Consider the following 13,309-nt stretch of genomic DNA (forward strand, 5'->3'; position numbering starts at 1 on the left):
ACCAAAAAAAAAAAAAAAAAAAAAAAGAGAGAGAGAGAGAGAAAGACAAGATAAGGGAGCTAGCCAAGCATTATGGTGCCTGCCCCTTCTTCCCTCTTTGCCCAGCAATAAGATGTGGATGTGAAAAACCAGCCTCTACCTCAGAGCAAAGCCTGTCCAAGGAAGGGGATGTGACCCTTGTCCTTGGAAAAACCCACAGAGCACTCCTAGGCACGTACCCACCCTGCTGAGTTGTTTATCTACAAATAACAGGAGAGATCTGCTGCGCCTTGTGTCCCTGACTCAGTCAGGCTAGGTGGGGACCCATAGCAACCCCCTAGCAACCACTCATCAGCATGAGACAGGGAAAATACCTGGGATGCCAGATGACCAGATGACCCTCCCAGTAGTTTATGGTGGTTGATAACATGTTGGGAAACCATGTAATTCAGCACGTACTCCCCTCATAGCTTAAACCAATAAGTTAAAACGAATCCCCCTCTTGTACTAACCAATCACCCCTACCCAACTTGTTCCCACCAGTGAATGTGCTAATCATGTTTTTTTTTTTTTTTTTTTTTTTTTTGAGAGAGAGAGAGAATTTTAATGTTTATTTTTTAGTTTTCGGCAGACACATCATCTTTGTATGTGGTGCTGAGGATCGAACCCGGGCCGCACGTATTCCAGGCGAGCGCGCTACTGCTTGAGCCACATCCCCAGACCCGCTAATCATGTTTTAGAGTTGTTATTTGATTTTCCCCGGTGTGTGATGATTTGCTAAGAGATGCTATGATGTATGTGGGATCCCTGCCTTCCCCAAAGAATGTATAAAACTGCTGCAAACCCTGGGCTCGGGGCCTCTCAGCGTCACCAGTTGCTGTGTGCGCATGGAGGACCGAGTTAGCTCGCAGTAAATACCTCTTTGCTGCTTACATCCATCTTAGTCTCTGGTGGTCTTTTGGGGATCCCAAATTCGAGCATAACAGAAGGCTGAGGCAGAAAGATCACAAGTTCAAGGTCAGCCTCTGCAATTTAGCAAGACCCAGTCTGAAAATAAAAATAAAAAGGACTTGGGCATGATGGGGGGGGGGGTGTACAGTGGCATACACCTGTAATCCCAGTGATTTGAGAGCCTGAGGCAGGGGATCACAAGTTCAAGGCCAGCCTCAGCAATTTAACAAGGTTCTAAGCAATTTTGTGAGACCTTCTCTCAAAATTAAAAATTAAAAAGGACTGGGGGATAGGTCTCCTTGGTAAAGTGCCCCAGGGTTAGGGTTAGTTCAATTCCCAGGACCCCTCATAATTCTTGTGGAATATAGACTAAAAATACCAATTAAGTCCTAACCTTGAGTACTTAAACTGGAGAACATCAAGTAGTTTGACTCAGGATACACTAATTTGAAGGTTGTAAGTATTTGCCTGGAAGGCAAGAGGTGGGCCTCCTCATTTCCTCCCAGAGCAGCCTGCACTGCCCATTGGAATAAGCTGAGAAACAGTTTTAAAATATAATCAGGCGCTGCCGTCGCCACCAGCGCAGCCGTGCCGCACCGTGAGCACCTGTCCGTCCGACCGGTACCGTCCGCCGCGTCCTCGGAGTTGTTCCAACAATCTGTTAAAACATGGTGGATTACTATGAAGTTCTAGGCGTGCAGAGACATGCCTCACTCGAGGATATCAAAAAGGCATACCGGAAACTTGCACTAAAGTGGCATCCAGATAAAAATCCTGAGAATAAAGAAGAAGCAGAGAGGAAATTCAAACAAGTAGCTGAGGCATATGAGGTGTTATCAGATGCTAAAAAAGGGGACATCTATGACAAGTATGGCAAAGAAGGCTTAAATGGTGGAGGTGGAGGTGGAAGTCATTTTGAAGGTCCATTTGAGTTTGGCTTCACATTCCGGAACCCAGATGATGTCTTCAGGGACTTTTTTGGTGGAAGGGACCCATTTTCCTTCGACTTCTTTGAAGATACATTTGAAGACTTTTTTGGGAACCGAAGAGGTCCCCGATGAAGCAGAAACCGAGGTGCAGGCTCATTTTTCTCCGCTTTCAGTGGATTTCCAACATTTGGAGGTGGATTTTCTGCATTTGATACAGGATTTACTTCATTTGGGTCACTAGGTCACTGTGGCCTTACTTCATTCTCTTCTACATCATTTGGTGGCAGCCGGATGGGTAACTTCAAATCAATATCAACTTCTACCAAAATAGTAAATGGGAGAAAAATCACTACAAAAAGAATTGTTGAGAATGGTTAAGAAAGAGTAGAAGTTGAAGAAGACAGCCAGTTAAAGTCCTTAACGATAAATGGTAAGGAGCAGCTGCTACGCTTGAATAACAAGTAATTCAACGCACGCATTTAACAGAAATGTTAAATTATAACAAGCACCATTTGAGGATTAACAGGAACATTTTTTTGAAGATTTCAGACGAACTCGACTTTCAGTATAATTGTACCTAATCTAAAGTATTTATAAACAGCTCATCGGAGCCCCTATTTGTCATAGACTTTTGAGTTTATTGTTGGGACCACACAATAGGACCTTTTTTTTTTTTTGTCTTTAAAATTGTTGTAATCTCTGTATGCACTTTGCTTTTTTATTAAACGTAATCCAAGGTGAGCCTTGACTTTGAGTAGTGCTAGGACAAGATTGTATTCTAACACCAGCATGGATCTGCTTCCCATTGTGTTTGACATGTGAGCCAAGTAGTGTCAGCCTGCTGTGAGCTAACATTGCCAGGATGAGGCTCCTGTAGAAGTAATTTGTTTTTGTTTTTTTTTTCAGTATTTAGTAATGAAAGATATTAATGCATTAATGGTAATACATTTCTGGTTTAATATAAATTTAAGGATATTTTCTAGTTGTGCATGAATGCTGGCAACTTAGTAAAGTTTTGACAATTGTTTAAATATGTAATGTTAAGTTTAGGTTTAAAAATCTGGTAAACTGGGTCTTTGTCATTTGCTTAAAAAAAGAAAATTAAAAAAAATATATAATCAGGGTCCCATCCTTAGAGATCTCAATGCAGTCAACCTCAGCATCAGGATTTTTACAAATACCCCAAAAGATTTTAATAACAAGTCAAGGTTAGAACTTATTGAATGCCTGACTACCCTGAAAATTCCATTCTTTGGTCTATACTATGGTGCCCTTCAAAGATTCACTGAGCATTTTTTGCTCTAGAACTCTAGAAACTTCTATCACACCGTTTACAATAAAGTTTAAGATCCTACTTTTCGATTTTAATTTTGATTCCTTCTCAACCTTCAAATCACTCATGGGCCTGAACTCTGACCTAGAATCATTCTGCTTCTCTATGTATCCCCTCTCCTGCTCTCAACTGAAATGGAGATCTGCTGCTCATGATGCCAAAAGTTCGGTCCTTGTCCCCATGCCAATCTTTTAACGAGGACATGGTTTTGAGAAAAGGAGAAAAATAGGAACTCCTATCCCAAAGGCTGTGATTCTACCAGGATAGAGGTGAGTCAGAGAAAAGGAGATTAGGGAGGAGAGATCAGGATGAAGAAGTTCAGGGAGAAGAAGATTGGGAAAAAGAAAAAAGACAAGTAAGTTTCGAAGCCACAAGGGAAACAGGCAAAGCATCAAGTGAACCCCTGTTACACTGGGAAGACCATCCTCCTGCAAATCAGTCCCTCGACAATGCCCTGAGTTGGCTTTTGTGTGTTTTCAGATCAGCCCTCTTACAGTTCATTTCGGGTTTTGTGTCTTCCTTGAGTTTGAGAGGGGAAGAACCAACAAGGAGGGAAGAACAAGTGCCCCTTCTCCCCTCTTTGCCCTAAAAGCTGAACTGGGCATAGGGGAAGTGAAAATCCCAAGGCCATACTCAGCCTGTGTTCTAGCCTCAGGCAAAGCAAAGCTGCCTCCTTCCATCCCTTTTTTTTTTTTTTCCCTAATTTTAAAGGTCCCTTAATTTACAAAACACACACACACACACACACAGGCATCCCTTCTCCTTAAAAGTCTCTCTTGACTTGTTTAGGTTTTTCTAAAACTGATTTCCACACATGTATGCTGCACCTTGAGAGTGAGTTCATGGCAATACTCATTTGTTGTCTACCTATCAAGTTCAGGACACTAGGCTAAATGACATCAGAGAACTCCAAGTACCGCTTTTTAATTTACAGAATAAGGGAATTCCTCAAAACATTTAATATAACAGTGCTTTTCTTCCTTGGACAAGGCAGACATTATAAGAAGGTTAAATGTGTAAATTTTGAACTAATGTAAATTTCCCAGATTAAAAAATTCATTAAGACTCCGGGGCTGGAGTTTAGTGGTAGAGGGCTTATCTAGAATGCACAAAGCCCTGAGTTTGATTCCCAGCACTGGGAAAAAAAAAAAAAAATCATCAAGAATTCCATGATTTCGAGACTGGGGAGTTCATTGTAAATATCGTTGATACTTTAGCTTCTAAACAGAAATCGCTTTGCCACAATTCTTTGTCCAAATTAATCTTTTTTTTTTTTTATTGGTTGTTCAAAACCCTACAAAGCTCTTGACATATTATATTTCATACATTAGCATACATTAGCTTCAAGTGAGTTATGAACTCCCTTTTTTACCCCAAGTACAGATTGCAGAATCACATGGGTTACACATCCACATTTTTACATAATACCAAACTAGTACCTGTTGTATTCTGCTACCTTTCCTATCCTCTAGTATCCCTCCTCCCCTCCCCTCCCATCTTCTCTCTCTACCCCTCCTACTGTAATTCATTTCTCACCTTGTTTATTTTCCCACTCCACTTACAACCTCTTATATGTAATTTAGTATAACAATGAGGGTCTCCCTCCGTTTCCATGCAATTCCCCTTTTCTCTCCCTTTCCCTCCCACCTCATGTCTCTGTTTAATGTTAATCTTTTCTTCCTGCTCTTCCTCCCTGCTCTATTCTCCAAATTAATCTTAAAATTTATGAAGTTTGAATCGTGAGATCTTCAGGACCCTTAAAATGAATGGTCCGGTGGCCAAATTTTATGTCTGTGAAACCAATTGCCCATCTGGATTATTAGCTCTTGAACCTCAGGAATCTGCTGCCTCTTATCTCTGAATCTCACTTCTCCCCACATACATACTACAAAAAAAACCCACAGAGTTTTTGCACAAGGTTCCATAAATCTTAGTTGAATTTAGAACTATTGGAGGGAAATGGATTATTTCACATGTAATCTGCCTTTCTAAAGTAATAAAGTGATAAAAGATGGCTGACAGGAAATGACTTTAATGGAGAATTAGGAAGCCAAGATATGATTACAGGTTATCAAGCCCTGTCCAGGCAGAGGAATCCTATTTCTGGCAATCTCCCTGTACCCACCCACCTAGAGGCCGTGTTTACTGAGGGTCTATTATATGCCATGTCTGGTGTTAAAAGAGGGAAGGATGGGATACAAATAAAAACAATAAGAAATATTAACCTGAAGAAATACATATTGTAGGACCAAGGTCTTCAAACTAGAGAGAGAACTGATGATTTTTTAGGGGATGTGTAGGTGTGTAGAATTTTAACAAATTCTAAAATTTAATTTTAAGGAATTCTATTTTCAGGGCTGGGATTGTGGCTCAGCGGTAGAGCGCTCGCCTAGCACATGCAAGGCCCTGGGTCCGATCCTCAGCACCACATTTAAAATAAAATAAAGGTATTGTGTCCATCTACAACTAAAAAACAAATATTAAAAAAAGAAAGAAATTCTACTTTCACACTTTAAATTTCAACATGTACCCTCTCATGCCATGACCCAAATTATTCTTCCCCATTTCCCCTTCACAACAACTCTTGTCCAGTTTACAAAGAAAAGTCATGACCCACCTCCATCCTGAATATTACTTCAGTGTGACAATGTCCACATATGACAATTCTAAGATGCCGCCAAGTCAATGGAAATGGCCCCTTTAACATTAATCCTCTTAGAGCGAATCACTGGTTGGTTAGTGAGACCCTGTCTCTAAATAATATGTGTGTATGTGTGTGTGTGTGTGTGTGTGTGTGTATGGCTGGGGATGTGGCTTCAGTGGTTAAACCCCACTTGGTTTTATTTCCAGTTCCAAAAAAAAAAAGAATTTAAGTTTTCAAATTCTCTTTCGTTACAATATTAATCCTATTAATCCTATGATGTGTCACTGAATGGAAAAACACAATTGAGTAACTGTAGCAGTCCAGATACATTATACTGATTCTTTTAAATGTAACTGTAAAATCTCCTTGGGAGTACCAAATTTTTCAAGTTTTTGACACTGAATAAAAACCATTAGTAAACACTTAACCTAATTTATTTTAGAGTTTGTGTGGATTATTCAATATTAGCTAGAACATGCTTTATCAAATCATATCAAAACATTTGTTTACTTACTACAACCCATTCATATTTGTTTTCTGTTTTGCTTGGCACATTACCAGGAACTAGGAACTTAGTGACTCAAAAAAGACACATTTCTTATTTCAGTTTCCAGGAGTCAGGAATCTCAACAGAGTTGAACTGAGTCTTTTAATGGGGTCTCACAGGCTGCAGTCAAGGTGTAGTCTCAGATTTCAGTCTTATTTGGGGCTTGGGGTCATCTTTTAAGCTTTACTGGTTGTTGACACAATTTAGCGCCTGTGGTTGTCGGACTGAGGTCACAGTTTCTTCACTGGCTGTAAGCCATCTGCTCTCAGCTGCAAGATGCACTTTCAGTTCTTTGCCATGAAGTGTTCTCACAAGCACTCTCACAGCTTAGCATCTTTCTTAAGAATTAACCAGAGACTCTCTTGAGTGTTCTAAAACAGTCCTATATAATACTGTCATCCCTCTATACCTGTGGAGGATTGGGTTCAAACCCTGGGGATATCAAAATTGTCAGATTCACAAGAGCCTTATATGAAATGGTATAGTATTTGCATATAACCTGCACATCCTCCTATATATTTTAAATAATCTCTGCATTATCTTAATACCTAATACAATGTAAATACTACATAAATATTTGTTATGCTATATTGTTTAGCAAGTAATGACAAAAAAAGTCTGTGCATGTTCAATATAGACACATGCTCAATACTTTAGATCCATTGTTAGCTGAATCTATTGATGCAGAACTTGAAGTCTCAGAGGGCTGATATGGAGAGCCAACTGCATAATCTAATTAAAGAAGTGTCTATCTCATCATATTCAGAGGTACTGCCCACATTCAAGGTCAGGGGATAATAGAGTATATGCACACTAGGGAGCAAGAATCCTGAGGAGGGCTGGGGATGTGGCTCAAGGGGTAGCGTGCTCAACTGGCATGCGTGCGGCCCGGGTTCGATCCTCAGCACCACATACAAACAAAGATGTTGTGTCTGCTGAAAACTAAAAAAAATAAATAAATATTTAAAATCTCTCTCTCTCTCTCTCTCTTTGAAAAAAAAAAAAACTGTGATGTAGCTCAGTGGTCAAGTGCCTCTGGTTCAGTCTCTAGTACTGCAAAAACAAAATTAATCAGATTTATATTAAACCAAAGTTGTTTTAATCTTATTTGACTGTTTAAAAACAATCTATTTTATGTGATACATCCTTTAATTTTTTTTTTTTTTTAATTTTCAGGGCTGGGGTTCGAACTCAAGACCTTGAGCATGCTAGGCACTCTGCTACTGAGTTATAGATCCAGCTCTCAAATGTAATTTTGATAATTAGGTTAATGAAGACTAACTCTGGTTACAGTAAATGGTGGACATTTTCTGTACCTACACTGTCCAAACAGTAGCCATTAGCCATGTGTGGCTCCTGAGCTCTTTAAGCGTGGCTAACATAATTGAAGAAATAAAATTTTAATTTATAAACCAAAATTTACTAGCATAAATTTTATAATGCTGATTACATGTTGAATTATGATTTTTATATATCTATCCAAGTGAAATGCATTATAAAATTAATTTCAACTGTTTCTAACTTTTTTTCAGTGCTGGGAATGAAATCTATGGCCTTGAACATGTTAGACAAGACCACTGAGCTACACTCCCCAGCCCGTTGCTAACATTTTTAGTGTGGCTAATAGAAAAATTATAATTAGGGGCTGGGGATGTGGCTCAAGCGGTAGCGCGCTCGCCTGGCATGCGTGCGGCCCGGGTTCGATCCTCAGCACCACACACAAACAAAGATGTTGTGTCCCCCGATAGCTGAAAAATAAATATTAAAAAAAAAAAAATTAGGTGGATATGATGGTGTCAGTCTGCAATTCTGGTGACCTGGGAGTTTGAGGCAGAAGGATTACAAATTCAAAGCCAGCCTCAATAACTCAGTAAGGCCCTAAACAATTTAGTGAGACCCTGTAACAAAATTTTAAAAAGGGCTGGGGATGAGGCTCAGTGGTAAAGCACCTCAGAATTCAATTCCTCATACCAAAAGAAAAGAAAAAAGAAAAATTGTAATCATACATAATTATATTTCTACTGGACTTCATTGTAGTATTCATAGTAAAGCTAAATCTGCAACTTCAAGGCTTTGTTTGTGGTACTAAGGATTTAGCCCAGGCATACTTTATTGCTAAGCTACATTTCAGCCCTGTTTTTCATTTTATTTTGTCACAAGGTTTAAGTTGCTGAAACTGGCCACTGAACTTTCAACCCTCCTTCCTCAGCCTCCTGAATATTACAGGTATGTGCCACAATATTCTGCTGGAACTTCAAGGTTTTGAGAAAAACATATTCAAAGTACCTGGTAAGTTTATTAAAAGTGTTGTATTGAGGGCTGGGGATGTGACTCAAGCAGAAACGCACTCGCATGGCATGCGCCGGGCGCTGGGTTCCATCCTCAGCACCACATAAAAATAAAGATGTGTCCACTGAAAACTAAAAAATTCTCTCTCTCTCAAAAAAAAGTGTTGTATTGAATTTAACAATATTTAATAGTCCTAAAACTTTCTTTAAAAAGGTGCCTCTGTTAGAAGAAAACTGTATACAATTAGTAGTTTGTTGGTAAGTTGAGATGAACTTCCCACAAAATGAGAAAGTGACTCTCACAACTAACAAATCCTTTTGAAAAGGAGAAACTAATCAAATTGTTAGCTAGAAATTCATCAAAAATGCTTTTTGAAAACAAAGTGAATTGTGGTATAAATCTAGAAAGTTCAAAGAATTAGATGACATCAATATAACAAAATTCCTTCCATTTATGTCCATTTACGTACATGGGTAAGGTATTTCAGAGCTAACTGATGCAAAATATCTTATTCTAGTAATAACTAATATTTATTCACAAAAATTTTTTGTGGGAGTGGTAGTGCTAGGGATGGAACCCAGGGCCTTGTGCATGCTAGGCATAGGCTCTACCACTGAGCCACACCCAGTGGAAAAAAAGATTTTAGAGCCAGGTGTGCAGGTGTGGTCATTCTGAACTCTTCATTTTCAACTGGGCTATCGCTCTTTTTCTATTGATTCCTGGGATTCTTTTTAATATTAAAAAAAATGTACCTATACTATACAATAGAGTTAAGGTCTCCAACAGCTGGGCCAGGTGGCGCACACCTGTAATACCAGAGGCTCAAGAGGCTGAGGAAGGAGGATAGAGTTCAAAGCCAGTCTCAACAATGGCAAAGTGCTAAGCAACTCAGTGAGACCTTGTCTCTAAATAAAATACAAAATAGGGCTGAGGATGTGGCTAAGTGTTTGAGTGTCTCTGAGTTCAATCCCTAGCATTACCAAAAAAAAAAAAAAAAAATGGATTCTGTTGCTGAAACCAACGTTTGAAAATAATTGCCTCTATGCTACTTTGCAACTTAACCTTGCTGATAAAAACTTGGCCCCTCATTCCTTTGGGAATCTTTATCATTTAGAGCCCAGGAACATTTGTCCTATGTACTTGAAACTCTAGGCCAGAGTTTCTCAAACATGGACTGTTAACTTTTTGAATAAATAATCCTTTCTTGTGGAGGGCTATCCTCTGTGTTTGTAGAATGTTTTGGAGCATCCCTGGCATACACAGGCTGGATGTCAGTAGTATATCCTCCTCTCAGTTGTAATAATCAAAAAAATATGGGGGCTGGGGTTGTGGTTTAGTGATAGAACACTTGCCTGGCATGTTTGAGGCACTGGGTTCAATCCTCAGCACTACAAATAAATAAATAAGTGTATTGTGTCCATTTACAACTTGAAAAAAATATTTTTAAAAAAGTCTCTGGTACTTTTTTTTTTTTTTTTTAAATATTTATTCTTTAGTATTTGGCGGTCACAACATCTTTGTTTTTATGTGGTGCTGAGGACTGAACCCGGGCCGCATGCATGCCAGGCGAGCACGCTACCGCTTGAGCCACAGCCCCAGCTTAAAAAAGTCTCTGGATTGCCAAATATCCTCTGAGCAGAGGGGACAAAATCACCCCAGTTAAGAAATTGCCAAATGTCCTCTGAGCATAGGGGGACAAAATCAACCCAGTTAAGAATGATTGATCGGGGCTGGGGATGTGGCTCAAGCGGTAGTGCGCTCTCCTGGCACCCGTGCAGCCGGGGTTCGATCCTCAGCACCGCATACAAACACAGATGTTGTGTCCGCCAAGAACTAAAAAATAAATATTAAAAATTCTCTCTCTCTCTCTCTCTCTCTCTCTCTCTCCTCTCTCACTCTCTCTTTAAAAAAAAAAAAAAAAAGAATGATTGATCTAGGTAGGGGCTAGGATTGTGGCTTCGCAGTAGAGCTCGCCTAGCACGGGCAGGACCCGGGTTCGATCCTCAGCACCACATAAAAATAAAGGCATTGTGTTGTGTCCATCCAGACCTAAAAAATTAAAAGATTCTTAAAAAAAAAAAAAAAGAATGATTGATCTAGGTCTATCTAACACCAGTGGAAGGCAGGTTGATTACTAGTCTATTTACTTAGTTTGGAAGCCCCAGGAAATTTCAAATGGTGTTTGATAAGATACAGAATACTAAGACCTGTTGGGAAGTATATGTGTCTTACAACCTTGTCAAAAAGACAAAATAACATACATTAAGTCATGAAGGAATAGCATATACAGGGTATGCATGTGCATGTGTTCCTGAGTGTTTCTGGGGATCTAACACAGAGTCTGGAGCATGCTATGCAAGTGCTGTACCACTGAGCTATACCCACAGCCCAGCCTAGAGATTTAAAATAAAAGGGTGTAAAACAGGAAAGCTAGCCAACTTCTTAGGCTTCATGGGATGTTAGGGGCTTGATGAGGTCATCAGAGCTCAGGGCCTAGCCCTCAGCTTGGTAGTTTCAAAAAATTATAATGGAGTTGGGGTTGTAACTTGGGGTAGAGTGCTTGCTCAGCATGTTGGAGGCCTTGGGTTTAAGCCCCAGATTGACCAAATTAATTAATTAAGTTAAATAAAATAGGGTTAATGTATTTAATAATATACTAAATAAGGGGCAATAGCACTCATTCTAGGGATAGAAGTATGCAAAAAGATAACTAATATGTGGCACACACACGTCCCTTTTACTTTTTCACATTTTCCTTTGTCTCATACTGTGCAGCTTGGAGATCCTTCTATATAAGAACTTGAAGAGCTTCCTCATAATAAAAAAAAAAGGTCTACAATGTGAGAAGCTTATTTCAGAGTGTATTAATGCTAAAAAAAAAAATCAGGTGGTCAAGGCAAGTTTGAGAGAATATCTGAAAAAAAAACGAATGTAACTGCAAACTAAAGATCAGAAAATGACTTGAGATTCAGGTAAGTTGTGTGTAACGACTGGTAGACCAGATGTGTAGTTGGGAATTTTTCGTTTTCCTGAATAAAATTTCTCTCTCATTTATCTTACCTGCATGCATACTGCAACTCTGAACTTTCAGCACACTAAAAATCATATTGATCATATAGTATTCCTTGTAATTCACAAACACCACAAGTGGCCTACAATGTGAGAAGCTTAATTTAGAGTGTATTAATAAGGTGGTCAAGGCAAGTTTGACACACAATAATATGCAACAGGATATATAAGCTTACAGACATCCTTTTCTTAAGAAAGCTAGGAGGGATTTTGTTTCTACTTTGATGGGATACAGGCTGTCAAAATTTCATACATACAGTCCACTACTGTGGTTGAAAATCCATTCATGAAATATTTTGTAGGATAAAATACACACAGTAGACAGAAAACTGGGCCAAATAGATCAGCCAGGAGGAGTCATGCCTGTGTAGTCAGGAATCAGCAAGAGCGTAAAAGGGAAGGAAAGACAATAGGATTTGGTCTTTGATTGGTTAGAGGAAGACTTCAAAGATGATTTTAAGGATTCTAGAATGAGATATAATCACTTTCAGAAGGGAAAAGTAACTAGTTATAAGGGGAGAGTCTCAAGTCTTACTTGAGATACTTTTAGATGTAGATGGGAACTTAGATATGTTTCCAACATTCTTATTTTGAAGAAACAGAGCTTAAATTGATTGCCTAAGGGGACCCAGATAATTGGTGCAATAAAGTCAGGGCCCATGTTAAATTTAAGGAATGCCGTACTATAAACTTGGAGAGGCCCCATACGTGCATAAAATGCAGCACTCCAGACCTATGCCATACCAAGCACTGGCTAAAGATCTATCATGTGTAATAAGGTCTTTAGTTAAGGCTAGCTATGGAGTTTTTGAACTTTGTATTCCTCACTATACAGCCTAGTTATCTCATTTAATTACCACATGACCCTTTAAAATGGGTATTGTCATTTTAGAGATGAGAAAAAAATGGGTTCAGAAAAAGAATGGACCACAAACATAAACCAAACAGATGTGCATAGGGGCCAAGTCCTGTTCTTTCTGTGCTCTCTCCCATGCTATCCCATTTGATCCATTACACTTTGAAGCAGGTACTGGGGATTGAACCTAGGGGCTATCATTGAGCTACATCCCCAGCCCTCTTATTTTTGAGACGAGACTTCCATAAGTTGTTCAGGCCAGCATCAAACTTGCAATCCTCCTGCTTAAGCCTACACTACCACAGTAATTATTCATGTGAGATAATGGTCTCAAAGGTGGGGATTCACCCACAATTTGGGGCCAATTCTGAGGCCAGAAAGCCCCCAGGCCAAAGGTCTTTCCAGGGGGACAAATGCCTTTAAGGATCCGACAATTCATACCACCCCACAAGTGACAGAGGGAAAAAGCAATTGACTAAGGAGAAAAATGTGCTAAAGGAGACTCGTCAGAATGGTGTGAGAACCCTGGGGCAGAAGCTGTGCCCTCTCGCCTCTACTTCCTACACCCACTATCCAACATATTTCTGGAAGCTAAGCCTCAGCCAGTTTCATTCCTTATCTCCTCTCAGGGCCGTTTTAACCCTTAGCTAAGTCTACACAGGACTACAACGGGCAAGGTGTCCACTTCAGGCAGAAGTGGAACTCGCAGTGT

The 13,309-nt window shown here is 39.5% G+C and overlaps 1 protein-coding gene across 1 annotated transcript in view; it reads right to left on the reverse strand.

Moving 5' to 3' along the window:
* Window positions 1-1,058: 1,058 nt before the first annotated feature.
* The window catches only part of Herc4 (HECT and RLD domain containing E3 ubiquitin protein ligase 4), a 183,922-nt gene continuing 171,671 nt past the window's right edge, over window positions 1,059-13,309 (reverse strand). The window contains exon 26 of the mRNA XM_076834176.1: window positions 1,059-2,178. Within this exon, the coding sequence (XP_076690291.1) occupies window positions 2,177-2,178 (2 nt within the window). The 3' untranslated portion in view covers window positions 1,059-2,176. The remainder of the gene's footprint in view (window positions 2,179-13,309) is intronic.

Source organism: Callospermophilus lateralis, chromosome 15 (genome assembly GCF_048772815.1).
Source record: "Callospermophilus lateralis isolate mCalLat2 chromosome 15, mCalLat2.hap1, whole genome shotgun sequence".
Taxonomy (NCBI): Eukaryota; Metazoa; Chordata; class Mammalia; order Rodentia; family Sciuridae; genus Callospermophilus; species Callospermophilus lateralis.